Source organism: Chiloscyllium plagiosum, chromosome 7 (genome assembly GCF_004010195.1).
Source record: "Chiloscyllium plagiosum isolate BGI_BamShark_2017 chromosome 7, ASM401019v2, whole genome shotgun sequence".
Lineage (NCBI taxonomy): Eukaryota > Metazoa > Chordata > Chondrichthyes > Orectolobiformes > Hemiscylliidae > Chiloscyllium > Chiloscyllium plagiosum.
This window is the reverse complement of record NC_057716.1, coordinates 67,646,761-67,661,529: the sequence shown is the minus strand read 5'-3', so window position 1 is coordinate 67,661,529 and position 14,769 is coordinate 67,646,761. Positions and strand designations below refer to the sequence as shown.

Sequence of the window (14,769 nt, the reverse complement as noted above, 5' to 3'; positions counted from 1 at the left end):
AATTCTGGTCTCCTTCCTATCGGAAAGATGTTGTGAAACTTGAAATGGTTCAGAAAAGATTTACAAGGATGTTGCCAGGTTTGGAGGATTTGAGCTATAGGGAGAGGCTGAACAGGCTGGGGCTGTTTTCCCTGGAGCATCGGAGGCTGATGGATGATCTTATAGAGGTTTACAAAATTATGAGGGGCATGGATAGGGTAAATAGGCAAAGTCTTTTCCCTGGGGTTGGGGAGTCCAGAACTAGAGGGCATAGGTTCAGGGTGAGAGGGGAAAGATTTAAAAGAGACCTAAGGGGCAAGTTTTTCACACGAGGGTGGTACATGTATGAAATGAGCTGCCAGAGGAAGTGGTGGAGGCTGGTACAATTGCAACATTTAAGAGGCATTTGGATGGGTATATGAATAGGAAGGGTTTGGAGGGATATGGGCTGGGTGCTGGCAAGTGGGACTAGATTGGGTTGGGATATCTGGTCGGCATGGACGGTTTGGACTGAAGGGTCTGTTTCCATGCTGTGCATCTCTATGACTCTATGAACTGATGGTAGCTAGGAAAATGTCAGTTTATATACAGAAGATTAAAGTAGCAGGCCCAAAGAGAGAGAAGAGCAGTTGGACAGAGAAAATAGTGGATAATGTCCTGGCTAGGAAAGTGAATAGCAATTAATGGGTGGTGCGTAATGACAGACTATGTGATAACAAGGCCTAGTTATGGGATTTGGGTTAAGGACATGGGAAAGCTGATGGCTTAAAGCTATTGTACTCAATATTTAGTCTGGAAGGCTGCAGGGTCCCCAGGCGGAAAATGAGGTGTTCTTCCAGCTTGCACTGAGCTTCGCTGGTGCTCTTCAGCAAGCCTGAAACAATGTTAGCCAGTGTACAGTGAGGTGTGTTAAAGTAGCAGGCAACTGCAAGACACAAAGACCCTGAACTTCCAGTTGCCTCCTTGTTAATCATTTTCCTGTCTGTGAAAATCTGAAGCCAATCCTGCAGCATCAATAGAATTGCCTTCAGCTGTCAGCTAGCGAAAATCCTATGACTCTTTTGAAAGAGAAACAGGATGAAATCCTTTGAATATTCAAATAATTTTCTCTGAATTGTCTCTTTGATGTGTAGGGGAGAGCAGAAGATCTATTCATTCTGACACACTGACTGACATTGGTGAACATATGTGCATCTGCTTGGTAGAATTTAAAGACAAAATTTTGAATGGAATGAAATTCTAATGAATATAAGGTCTAGCCCCAAATTTCAGTCCCTATCAGCTTCATTCTCCAGTTCCTATCTGAGCATCTACTCATTATCCATTGTCAGGCTGAAACCAAACTTTGGATTCTATGACAACATTGAATAAAAAGATGACCTTCTCTGCACTTTTTTTCTCTTGAAATATTTTCCATTCTTTTTCTTCCTCAACAGAGAGCAGCATACTTTCCATTGGCAGGACAGTTCAGGAAAGTGAAGATAGATATTATTTTGAAATAGGAGACATTCAGCCTTTTACGTTCCCTTATTACGTTTCCCCTGATTGGAAGGATGAATTAGTAAGTAAAGTATATAAACTTTGAGAACTTTAATTATGCATAATTAATGACAATCAAATCAAGATTCCAATTTATACAATTTTTTTAATATATTCTTCATTTAAAATAATAAAACAGCTCTCATCATTTAACTAATTCATATTGCTTACTTGATATTGCTCATGGCAAGAAATGCTGTATACGCCCATGTAGCATTCATTGCAAGAGAAACAGAGTTCATAGATAGAATTTAATGAAGTCTGGTGGAGCAAGCTTGATGATGGCCATGGAATCTGGAAGAACTGTGTGGGAGGCTATACAATCAATTCCCAGGGGCAGGAAAACTATTCCACAGTTCTCAGGGGATGGGAAGGGGCCAACAGAGAAATATCATCTGCTGAAAGCAAGAGTCAATTAAGCTCATTAGCCATTTGCAACCAGTTATCCCTGAGTTCTCGAGGATTTAATTGGACTTGCATGGTGGGTCTCCCATGTCTGCTGCATAATGGGCGTTCTTCTTTGAAAAGCCCCAGCAACACCATTCCTTCAATCCCCATCCCACCTCTCTCCAGATATCCCCTGATGATCCCCGAGGAAGGCCTTGGTGTATTACCAGCAACAGCTACAACAGCCAGTGGCATTGACAGGATCTTGTGGACAGGATTTCCATTATGCTGGAGCCTTGATTGAGTAGGAGACCGAATACATCAATGATCTGAATTTCGGATTATCCGAACAAGATCTCAAAGTCCTGATGCTTAAGTAGACTGTATTATCCGAACTAGGCAAAAGTGAGGACTGCAGATGCTGGAAATCAGAGTCTAGGTCAGAGTGGTGCTCTCTAATCTCTCCACCCCGGAGGCTCCCTGCCTTCATTCCCGATGAAGGGGTTTTGCCCGAAACGTCGCTTTTCCTGCTCTTCGGATGCTGCCTGACCTGCTGTGCTTTTCCAGCACCACTCTAATCTAGACTGTGTTATCTGAACATTCAATTATCCAAACAAAATACTCCCTGTCCGTGTTGCTCGGATAATTGAGGTTGCCCTGTACTGTTGAAGTAAATTTCTCTTCAAATTTAAATAGCATTAGCCTCTCATAGAAAGGTGAACTGGGGCTCCCACCAGTTCACCAGTTGCTATGCAGGCGAGCAAACTAATTTTTCCCCAATATTTCAGGTTGATGACCATACTATTTTTTGGCAGTAGACTATAAAATAACCACAAAGTGTAACATAAATTTATCATTTAATAGATTATTTTGGAGACCTTGCAGTCAAAAAGGTACAATAGATTAAAGTACAGGGAAAATCATAAGGAATAATGACAGTACACTCAAGATGTTATGACAGACACTGGAGAATGTAATGTGGCCCACCTAAAATCATTCATCCAGACAAAATTACCCTGCATTCAATTCAATTGTCTCTTGAATGATGCCAACATTTTTGTTTCGATTAACAGTGTAGATCATTTTAAATTTCTAATTTGCAGCAACAACAACTTGGATTTAAATAGCATTATTAGGGGTAGACACTGAACATTGTTACAACCATTTTCTTCAGGGAAACAAGAAGAACAACCAACTTCGAAGTGCCAATGTGTTTGTTATTTTATTAAAATCACTATTTACTCTGTATCTTTCTGATACATATTATTTGCTTTCTAATGTAAGTTTGTGCATTATTTCACAGTATGTTCTACATTTAAATGTAGATTGACATTTCACAGATATACTGAATAAATAGAGACAATTTGTATTATCATGACTTAATGTTAGTTTTTTAGTTTTAAAAAGTCCTCATACATGATAACAAATACTCACATGATTTCTGTCAGCATAATGTCTCAAACCTTTGGCTCATGGTCATGTAAAACAGCATTGCTGCTAGAATCTTAAAGTCACAGAGACATACAGCATGGAAATACATCCTTTAGTCCAACCTGTCCCTGCCGCCAAAGTTTCCCAAACTAAAACGAGTCCTGCTTGTATGCATTTGGCCTATATCCCTCTGAACACTTCTTATTAATGTACTGATTCAAATGTCTTTCAAATGTTGTAACTGGACCTACATGTACCACTTTCTCTAGCAGCTCATTCCACATACAATCCATCTTCTGTGTGAAAATGTTGCCCCGCAGATCCCTTTTAAATCTTTCTCTTCTCACCTTATAAAATATGCTCCTAGTTTTGAACTCTCTCACCCTAGGAAAAAGACCTTTGCTATTCATCTTATCAATGCCCCTCACAATTTTATAAACCTCTGTAATGTCACCCTTCAACCTCCGACATTCCAGTGAAAAATGTCCCAGTCAATCTTTAGTCCCAGCAACATCCTGGTAATTGTTTTCTGAAACCTCTCCAATTTAATAATATCCTTCCTATTGCAGGGCAACCAGAATTGTAACTCTCTCACCCTAGGAAAAAGACCTTTGCTATTCATCTTATCAATGCCCCTCACAATTTTATAAACCTCTGTAATGTCACCCTTCAACCTCCGACATTCCAGTGAAAAATGTCCCAGTCTATCCTTTAGTCCCAGCAACATCCTAGTAATTTTTTTCTGAAACCTCTCCAATTTAATAATATCCTTCCTGTTGCAGGGCAACCAGAATTGTACATAGTACCAAAATGGCTTCATCAATGTCCTGAACAAGAGCACTCCACCTTCATCAATCTTTTTGGTTACATCCTTAAAAAAGCTCAATCAAGTTTGTGAGACATATTTGCCAGGAACAAAGCCATGCTGACTACCCTTAATCAGTCATTTCTTCTCCAAATGAATGTAAATCCTGTCTCTCAGAATCCCCTGCAACAACTTACCCACCACTGATGTCAAACTCACAGCCCATAGTTCCCAGGCTTCTCCTTACAGCCATTCTGAAATAAAAGCACAACATTAGCTACTCTCCAGTTCTACAATACCTCACCCATGGCTATAGATGATACAAATGAATGAGATTCATATTTATTGACTACAGCTCCACCTTCAACACCATAATTCTGAAGAAAATCATCTCCAAACTCTGAGACCTAGGTGTCTGCTCCCCACACTGTAACACTGTTTTCTGCACTCGTTTATGATACCCTAATGTACCTGTTTAGTATGATCCATCTGTAAACATAAAATAACTCTTTCTGTACCTCGGTACACATGGGTAGTAATAAATAAATAAAATCAAAAATACCTCTGCTAGGGGTCCCACAAGTTCCCTAACTTCCCACAATCTCCTCAAGTATGTTTCATCAGGTCCTGGAAATGTATCTACCTTTACGCTTTTTAAGATCCCAATCACTTCTTCTGTAATGTAGATTCTTTCTCACAGTAAAAACTGATATAAAATATTTGTTTAGTATCTTAACTCCTGTAGTTCCATACATAAATGACCTCGTTGATCTTTAAGGGGCACTGTTGTCTCCCTAGTTGCTCTTTTGCTCTTAATGTACTTGCAGGAACTCTTTGAATTATCCTTAACCTTATCTGCCAGAGCTATCTCATATCCCCTTTTGCTCTTCTGATTTCCCTCTTAAGAATACCCCTACACCCCTTATACTCTTCTTGAGATTCACTTGATCCCAGTTATCTATATCTAATTTATGACTGTTTCTTATTTTTGACCAGAACCTCAATAACATTATTCATCCAATATTCCCTACATTACCAACCTTACTCTTCAGTCTAACAGGAACATGATGCCTCTGAACTCTCATTATCTAACTTTTGAAAGCCTCCCACTTACCAGTCATCCCTTTACCTGCGAACAGTCTACTGTACTCCAATCAACACTTGAAAGTTCCTGTCTCATACCATGAAAATTTGTCTTACTCCAATTAAGAACATTAATTTTCATACAAGGCCTAACCTTTTCCATAACTGTTTTAAAACTAATAGAATTATGATCACTGGCCCCAAAGTGCTCCCCCACTAACACTTCTCCTGCCTTATTTCCGAAAAAAAGGTCAAATTTTCCTTCTTCTATAGTAGTTACATCTACATCTTGATAAAGAAGATTGTCTTGAACACACTTAACAAATTCCTTGTCATCCAAGCCCTTTCCACCTTGGGCACTCCCAGTCAATGTTTGGAAAGTTAAAATCCCCCACTGTTATACCTATTGTTTTTACGTATATCTGAGATCTCTAGACATATTTGTTCCTTAATTTCCCACTGATTATTGGAGGCCCTATAGTACAATCTCATCAAGGTGATCATCTTATTATTATTTCTGAGTTCCATCTATATAGCTTCATTGGATGATCCCTCAGAAATATCCTCTCTAAGTACAGGAATGTTTTCTTCAATCAAAAACACCATTCCACTCCTCTCTTGCCTCCCTTTCTATCCTTCTTATAACATCTAAAAACATTGAACTGCCAGTCTTGTCTCTCCCTCAGCCATGTTTCTGTAATAGACCAGGTCAAGAAGCAGGCGAATCGGTGTTTCAGGCATAAGCCCTTCATCAGGCTTCCTGATGAAGAGCTTATGCCCAATACGTGATTTCTCCTGCTCCTCGGTTGCTGCCTGACCTGCTGTGCTTTTCCAGCACTACACTGTCGACTCTGATCTTCAGCATCTTCAGTCCTCACTTCCTCCATGTTTCTGTAATAGCCATGATATACCAGTCCCATATTCCTGTACCTGACCTGAGTTCACTTGCCTTACCAATAAGATACCTTCAATTGAAATAAATGCAGTTTAATCCATCAGAGTCACCTTGTTCTCTGATTTGTTCTTGTCTTCCTTTTCTCATTAGCTTGCTCTTTTTTAAATCAGAAGGATCCTCATTTGTCCTTCTTATTCTCACTACTACTTAGGATACCTTTGTCCCAACCGACCAGTTTCAACTCTCCTGAATAGCACTAGCAAATCTCCCTGCCAGGATATTGGTCCCCTTCCAGTCCAGGTGAAACCCATATTTTTTGAACAAGTCCTTTCTGCCCCAGAATAGATCTGGATGATCCAAACATTTGAATTCTTGTTCACTGCACAGTCTCCTTAGCCACTGATAACTTTGCCCCATCGTCTTATTCTTTTCTCACTAGCATGTAGCACTAGGAGTAAACTAGAGATTACTACCTTTGAGGTTCTGCTCTTTAACCTTCTATGTAACTTCCAATATTTAGCCTACAAAGGCTCAACCATTTCCCTCATTGTGTAATTCTAACCAATATGTACATCAATTTCTGGCTTCTCTATCTCCCCCTTGATAATATGCTACAAGCATTCTGAGGTATCCTTGACCCTGGCACCAGGGAGACAACATACCACACAAATTCACAATCACTGCTGCAGAATCTCCTGTCTGTGTACCTAACAGGAGAGGTTTCTCATAACAATTACTCTTTTGTATCTTGAAAAACCCCCTTAACATAAGATTCATTCTTGGTTTCCATGATTTGGTTCCCACTTCTATTTTCCTCGGACCGACATCCCGTTCAACAGTACCCAAAATGGTATTTCTGTTTTAGAACAAAATAGCCACAGGAGAGTCCTGAACTACCTTCCTACCTCTCCTGACACTCACCCATCTATCTGACTGAACCTGTGGTGTAAACAGCTCTCTAAAATCTACTAACCATTACACTCTCTGTCTCCTGTATGCTGCTCAGTGACTCTAACTGCCTCTCCAGTTAATCCAAACATCCTGACATGAGACAGATTCAAACATACCTGCTGCTGACATAGTTTCTAGGGACAGTCAACTGTTCCCTAATCTCCCACATCTGACAGGAGAAGTATACCACTCTGTTCACTGCCATAATCACTCCTTACAAATTTGCTCATCTTGACTTGTCTTAAAAGACCACACTTTTCTCAAATCCAGAATTTGTAGACTGATACAGCTGACACACTATGCTGCTGGAAGGACCTAAAAAAAATTACATTCTACATGAAACGGTCTAAAAGAGGAAGTTCTAAAAACTTGCTTTTCTACTCTTCATTTACTCAGAGTTTTTAATTTTAAGCATGCAAAATAGAAAAAAAAATTAAATCTTAAAAATCCAGCACTTAGCTGAAAATCCCAGCAACGAAAACAGCTTCCACTTCAAATCCTTCATCAGTCAACTCTCAAATCTCTGGAACTCAGTAAAGGGAATCGATAAAGGCTAATATTGAATATTTGACAAACAAGTTGAAATGACCAGTCTTCCGAGTTCAGTGTAAACAAATAAAAAACCTTTATCCATGGCCAATCTCTCCTTTGTCACAATATTTTTGTCTCTTTTTTTGGAGTAAAAAGGTTCCAAAACTAATTTTAAATGAAAAATGCTTCTGCTCTCAAAATACCAGAGGAAAATCATAGGAAAAGCATTCAACTCAGAAGTAGGTGCAAGATCAAACTTCTGTTTTTTTTTAAACAATTAACTAAGTATAATAACAGTGTCAGGGCAACAAACTACCAAAATGCTTTGTCATGCTGATGAATGAACATATATGGTAATTTATTTTAGGCTGCTGATGCACTTGGTCCTGTGTCCGTCAGGCCTTCAGAAGTGGTGGTCGATCAAGTTGTACCATTCTTCAATCTAAAGGTTATATATTTTAAGTTGTAATTCTCAATTAGACACAGGGCTGGATTTTCAGTGAGGGAATGGGAAATTGAAATTGGAACTAATTACAGATCAAACACACTAACCACAATTTTCAATGTTTCAAGCAATTAAAGGCCAGTGTGCAAACTCTGTGTTCAATCAGGGTGATGGGTGATCTCCCAAAGCTGGAGGGCCAATGACCAATCTTCCAGTAGCCAATGATTGTCAAACCCAATGACAATGATTGGGCATGGAGGCTGCAATGGAGAAGTCCAGGGAAGTTTTTTTGTGTGTTTTAAAATGTTACAGCTGCCTGGCCACAATCCAGGGTCAATCGTGGTGGTACCAGTTATATTTTTTGGAAACCCTTTTGCCCTGAAAGCACCAAGTTAACATAATATGGCCTAATAAGCCCTGTTATTTTAAAACAAATTGCCCTTAATTGGTTATACTGCCTCTTGGCAGGAGGCAATCAATTTGATTTTGAACTGCACATATTGAAAACGTGTTTGGACCAAAATTGTGATCACACATTGGGAAGAGGACAGCAATCCAATTTTGGCACCCACCTGTCCCCATTCTGACACCAACCTGTTTGAAATTCCAATACATATCATGGAATCTCAGCAGAGTCTGAGTGATAAGGCAGAATCAGACAAGAAGTCCAGTGAGATCTGTCTTGATGTCAGTATCTTGCTGCATCTTTTGTGCATTTGCCAAGTGGTAGGTGAGTTTCTGCTGGGTAGTGAAGAGTTGCCATAAGAAGAATTATAGCTTTTCCAATGTCTTATTAATGCCACAACTTACCTCATTAATATTCAGCTTCCTATCTTACCAAAGATGCCAAAAGAGCTAGACATTGAGAATTCTTAATATGGGAAGTCAGAGCAGGTACCTAGCAACTGCTGAAAAGAGTCTCCATGTTGTATGCTGAGCATTAATACCTTAGGACATGATCCAGGTACAGCAGCTACACACCACAACCAATATGTGCCAGCCTCTAAGAACCTCATTGCACATTGCTAATCTTAGAATCATAGAATCATAAAATCCCACAATGTGGAAGCAGGAGATTTGGCCCATTGAGTCCACAGTAACCCTCCAAAGAGCATCCCACCCAGTCCCAACCCTCTAACCTATACTTCTGCATTTCCAACCTAGCCCACAAATACCTGGTACTATGAGCAATTTGCCATGGCCAATCCACTTAATATGCACATCTTTGGTCTGTGGAAGGAAACCAGAGCACCCAAAGGAAACCCATGTAGTCAGGGAGAATGTGCAAACTCCACACAGACAGTCGTCTGAGGGTGGAATCAAACCCACATCCATGGTTCTGTGAGGCAACAGTGCTAACCACGAGCCAACTGCATTTCTTACAGTATGCCTCTGCACGTTAATGCTGCACCTTGGCATGCACTGATAAATATTATTGTAGCATTGCTACAAGGACACTGTGTGCTCAGGGAAACAAAACCAACTCTTGGATTGGACCAGGCTGCATCTCTGGGCTGTTCACTTGCTGTCATAGTGTTCACTTGCTCTGAGCCTATGTGGATGATCACCACACCCTCCCTTGTAATGACTCACTTTGCCTCCCAACCAGGCTCATAGTACAGCTATGTTGCTTTGCCATTCAGCATGACACCAAGCCAAGAAACTTGGTGCATTCATCTGCAGTCCTTAGTCAAATCAAGGGTGATAGCCTTTGGTCAGGGCTTCCTAGTTCAGTAAGTCAAAGCAGGCTTTGATATCAGTCCAGGAGCTTGGACACAGGAGTTCAACCCCTTGGGATGGTCAGTGTCAGGATCCTCTCAACTTAAGGGGTGTCGAGCCAAATGTCAGAAGCCCCCTTGACTCTTTTGTCCAATTGTGATCTGTTTTTTCCTTAAGGGAAATGAAAAGGAGTGTTAGTTTTGTTTCAGGTGTGGAGAAGCCCCAAGCATCACAGGGGGCATGCAGGTTCAGTAGTATTGGGGATTTGATGGGTGACAACAAGTGAGGGCACTAGTTGCAGGTAATAATGAGAGTGGTAGGCCATATGCCTTGTGTGGCACAATATCAGAGATAGAGTTTGTGAGGTATTCAAGACAAGATGGTGGCATTAACACTGGCAAAGTACAGAAGTCATTGACATTCTTCCTACATGGCTGGTCTTTGGCTGAGACTGCGTTGACCTGGGAGGCAATCTCAGATCAGAATGTCATGGTGTTGTGCAATGATCTTGACTGCTAGTTGTTGGAGAAGAGAATGCCCTGTGTCTGCACCATCCCACCCAGCAGGACTTCTAGGTTCCTGGTCACAAATTTGGGTGCCCATTTCCCCAATCTGCCATGTGTGGGACAAATAAAGAAACATGCAGTTCCAGATGGCCAGTTTTCCTCCAGATGCATTGCAGCCTTTTAAAGATGGCATAGATAGAAATGGTACAGGTCTTTCAAATGGATATCCAACGAGTAGCGATTTGTTCTGGGAATGACAAGTGGTAAAATGGGAATAGAATTGGACATGAGGGATGGCATAAGGACTGGTTAGGTACTTAATGAGGTGCATTTGGTAAGATATGGCAAGAAATCTAACTCGGCCTCATAATGAGAATCCCTCCAAATTCCTCACACTACGTCAAAAAAACTTAAGATTCAACCGGTAATATCTGAATTTAAGTTTAAAAATTATCCAAAGTAATATTACTGTAAAAGACAATATGTAAAACAAAAATACTTGAAACTATCCATTTTGTCTTTTTGTTTTCTTCTGTTAAAATGATCTTTAATTATTTTAAGCCGTTCTTAATGTGTTATTTTGTGTTATGTAATTTGTATAAACTTTAGGTATATCAACGTTATAAACAAATGGAATATGAACCATACTCTACACAATATGTTTCATCCAGTTATCTTCCATTAACATTGTCGAGACCCCTGAGATCGGGAGCAGAGGTAATTAGCCTTATCCAAATAAGTATACAATCTTCAAATATAAATATAAACATTATCATTTATTTTTCAGAAACAAAAACTGAAATTGCTGGACGAATTCAGCAGTTGTAACAGCTCTGTGGAGAGAAAGCAGAGTTAACATTTCAGGTCCAGCAACCCTTCTTTGGAAAGTTCTTTGGTTACTTTTGTTTAGTTTGATTTTCAGAAAAAGGATTTAGGATCTACATTTAGGACAAAGTCAGAAGTCATGTGGCACCAGGATAAAGTCCAACAGGTTTATTTAAAATCACAAGCTTTCGGAGCACTGTACCTTTGTTAGGTAAAGGATTGGACTATCACCTGGTGTTGTCTGACTTCTGACTTCGTCCACCCATCCCAACGCCAGCATCTCCACAGCATGGCTACATTTAGAAGACAAAACTAGCCACAGAATATCTTATGCTAAATTGGAATTGTTGATCTTACATTCTGTTGTTCTTTTGACTTTATTCAATACTTCTTAATTAGTGTTTTTCTCCATCCAGTTTATTCCTTGTATCCTGGAGTATTACTGAACAAAAAACACATTTTGTTGAAGCTTTTTGCCTTGTACTCATGAGGAAGATTGTGAGGAAATATAAAACCAACGGGAAAACAACTGGTCTATTGTATGGGAGGCAAGTGCTCATCGCTTGTCAAATGGACTATGATTGATAGAGAAAGTGAGGACTGCAGATGCTGGAGATCAGAGTCAATTCCTGATGAAGGGTCTGTGCCCAAAACGTTGATTCTCCTGTTCCTTGGATGCTGCCTGACTGGCTGTGCTTTTCTAGTAATGCACTCTTCAACTCTGATTGATAGAGGCATTGCCATGGAGAATTAACAGTTAATTATGGCTAATCATTAAGTGCCAAGCTTTGTTTATATTTTAAACATGTAGGTTGGCTCAGATTTGTCAAAGCTTTGACCTGAGAAATGAACCACAAAATGACTGTCACCTATTTTGTTGAATTGTAACAGGCACAATATGCTTACATGTTCTTTCCATCTGCATTGAAACAGAGGCTGTGTATTTGTATATGTAGCTTCTAGTACATGCAAGTGTGCCTCGCTGCAAGCCCGAAATTGGTTGGCAGCATAATTCTTTGCAGACTTTATGATTGGTTAGCAGATGTCCAATTGTGAAATCATATTTAGTATTGGACGCAATGTTTGAATTTTAAAATAGCAAGCTGGTTGGATAGTCAGTGTATTGCTTGTTGTGAACAGCTAAAGTGATATTGTTTGATACAATCCAGTTCTTTTAAGGAACAATATACCTAGCATCATACTGCCACTGAAATTCATATACCTCATTACTCATTTGTCTGATAGGCAGAATGTCTTTTTGATTTGATCGCAGCATCCTGTTAGTTGTAACCTGCATTCTTATTGCCACTGCTATTATAGCAATATGAAGCAGTGAGCTGCACTTGTTACTCAAATTTTTGAGACATCTCATTCTTCTCGCATAATATGAGATAAACTGGGCACTTTCCAAAACCAAACGTTCAGACCTTCAGCCTGATCATGAGTTTGCATTATATATTGTGAGAAATTCTCTGAACAATGTAGCCATTATTCTGCAGGATGGCTTTGATGCACCATATTACAGTGTCAACCTTCCGCCTGTATATGAGGTTGCCAAGAAGTCATTCCTATGGTGTGTTGAATTGTGCTCATTTGATTGCTCTATTTCAAAGGTGAATCTGAATGCAGAATGGAGCCCATTAAGAAATGCAAAAAAATTCTTATATGCAACTCGGGTTTAAATATGGCAAACACATTACCAACATAGCAGAACTATGCAACTAGTGGAAGGTTAGATGTCATTCCATCAAAGACATGTGTTTCATGGTATCCAACTTTGATGTTCATGAGAGCTGTGCCTACTGGACCCACTATAAGACCATTTATTTGATAATTAATTAGATCCATAAGACCATAAGACATAGGAGCAGAATTTGGCTATTCGGCCCACCAAGTCAGCTCCACCATTCGATCATGGCTGATACATTTCTCAACCCCATTCTCCTGCTTTCTTCCTATAACCCTTGATCCTCTTAGCAGTCAAGAACCTATCTATCTCTGTCTTAAATATATTCAGTGACTTGGCCTCCACAGCCCTCTATAGTAATGGGATACGTAGATTAACTACCCTTTGGCTTAAGAAATTCCTCCTTGCCCTAGTTCTAAAGGTCATCCCCTGACTCTGAGTCTCTGCTCTCAAGTCCTGGTCTCTCCTACTAGTGGAAACATGTTCAGGCCTCTCAGTATTCTGTAAACATCAATCAGATCTCCCCTCATTGTTCTAAACTCCATCGTGCAGATTCATGGAGGCAGAGGCAGAGGCAGTTTTGGGCCCAGTATGAGACCTGGCAGCATCGGCAGTGGCTGTATTGGTGAGGTCAACACCCAATCAGCCAATTGCATATTTGGTGTTTGCATGTGCAGGAAAGTCTCTTCTGGATGTGGAAGGATCCTTTGGGGCCTTGGATGGAGGTGAGGGGGGGCAGGTCTGGGCACAGGTTTTACACTTCTTGCGACGGCAAGGGAAGGTGCTGGGAGTAGAGGATAGGTTATTGGGGGGGCATGGACCTAATGAGAGAATGACGGGGGAAATGGTCTCTGTGGAATTCAGATGGGGTGAGGAGGGAAATATATCTCTGGTGGTGCAGTCTGATTGTAGGTGTTGGAAATGGTGGAGGATAATGTGCTGTATCCGGAGATTAGTGGGGTGGGAGGTGAGGACTAGGGGTATTCTATCCTTGTTACAATTGGAGAGGTGCAGGAAGTGGAAGAGGCATGCTGCAGGTGTTGTTGACCACGTGGGAGGAAAAATGGTGCTCCTTGAAATAGGAGGTAATCTGGGATGTTCTGGAGTAGAATTGCTCCTCCTGAGAGCAGAAACAGTGGAGGCAGAGGAATTGGGAGTAAGGGATAGTGTTTTTACAGGAGGGGGTGTGAGAGGAGGTGTAGTGCAGGTGGGAGTTAGTGGGTTTGAAGTAGATGTCCGTATTGAGTCGGTCACTGGAGATGGAGATGGAGATGGAGAGGTGAAAATGTGTTGCTGGAAAAGCACAGCAGGTCAGGCAGCATCCAAGGAGCAGGAGAATCAACGTTTCGGGCAAGAGCCCTTCTTCAGGACTCCAGCATCTGCAGTCCTCACTTTCTCCTGGAGATGGTGAGGTCCAGGAAGGGGAGAGAGGTGTCCGAGATGGTCCAGGTGAAGTTAAGGTCAGGGTGGAAGGTAATGAACTGTTCAACCTTCTCGTGGGAGCATGAGCTGGCCCCAATATAGTCATCAATGTAGCAGAGGAAAAGGTGAGGGATAGTGCCAGTGTAATTGTTCTCCATTCCTCTCGATTTCTCCTCTTCATTGGGGAGACAGGATGCCAACTCATGGAACATTTCAGGGAAATCTCTGGGACACACACACCAAACAACCCCACTGCCTTATGGCCAACCACTTTAATTCCCCCTCCCACTATGCCACGGACATGAAAGCTCTGGGCCCCCTCCACTACCAAATCCTAGCCAACCAACAACTGGAGGAAAAACGCGTCAGTTTCTGCCTTGGGACCCTATAACCACATGGCATCAATGTCAACCACCAGTTTCCTTATCTCCCACCCCACTTTATCCCAGATCCAACCTTCCAACTCAGCATCACCTTCTTGAACTGTCCTACATATTCATCTTCCTTCTCACCTATCCGCTTCATCCTACCTCTGACTATCACCATCATGCTCCACGTGCATCT

At 40.9% G+C, this 14,769-nt stretch overlaps 1 protein-coding gene across 2 annotated transcripts in view; it reads left to right on the top strand.

Annotated features, from left to right (window-relative positions):
* cfap221 (cilia and flagella associated protein 221) overlaps window positions 1-14,769 on the top strand; it is a 263,534-nt gene that overhangs the window by 202,413 nt on the left and 46,352 nt on the right. For both annotated transcript variants that reach the window (XM_043693986.1, XM_043693987.1), the window contains 3 exons: window positions 1,416-1,540; window positions 7,969-8,049; window positions 10,881-10,988. In XM_043693986.1, the coding sequence (XP_043549921.1) occupies window positions 1,416-1,540; window positions 7,969-8,049; window positions 10,881-10,988 (314 nt within the window). The remainder of the gene's footprint in view (window positions 1-1,415; window positions 1,541-7,968; window positions 8,050-10,880; window positions 10,989-14,769) is intronic.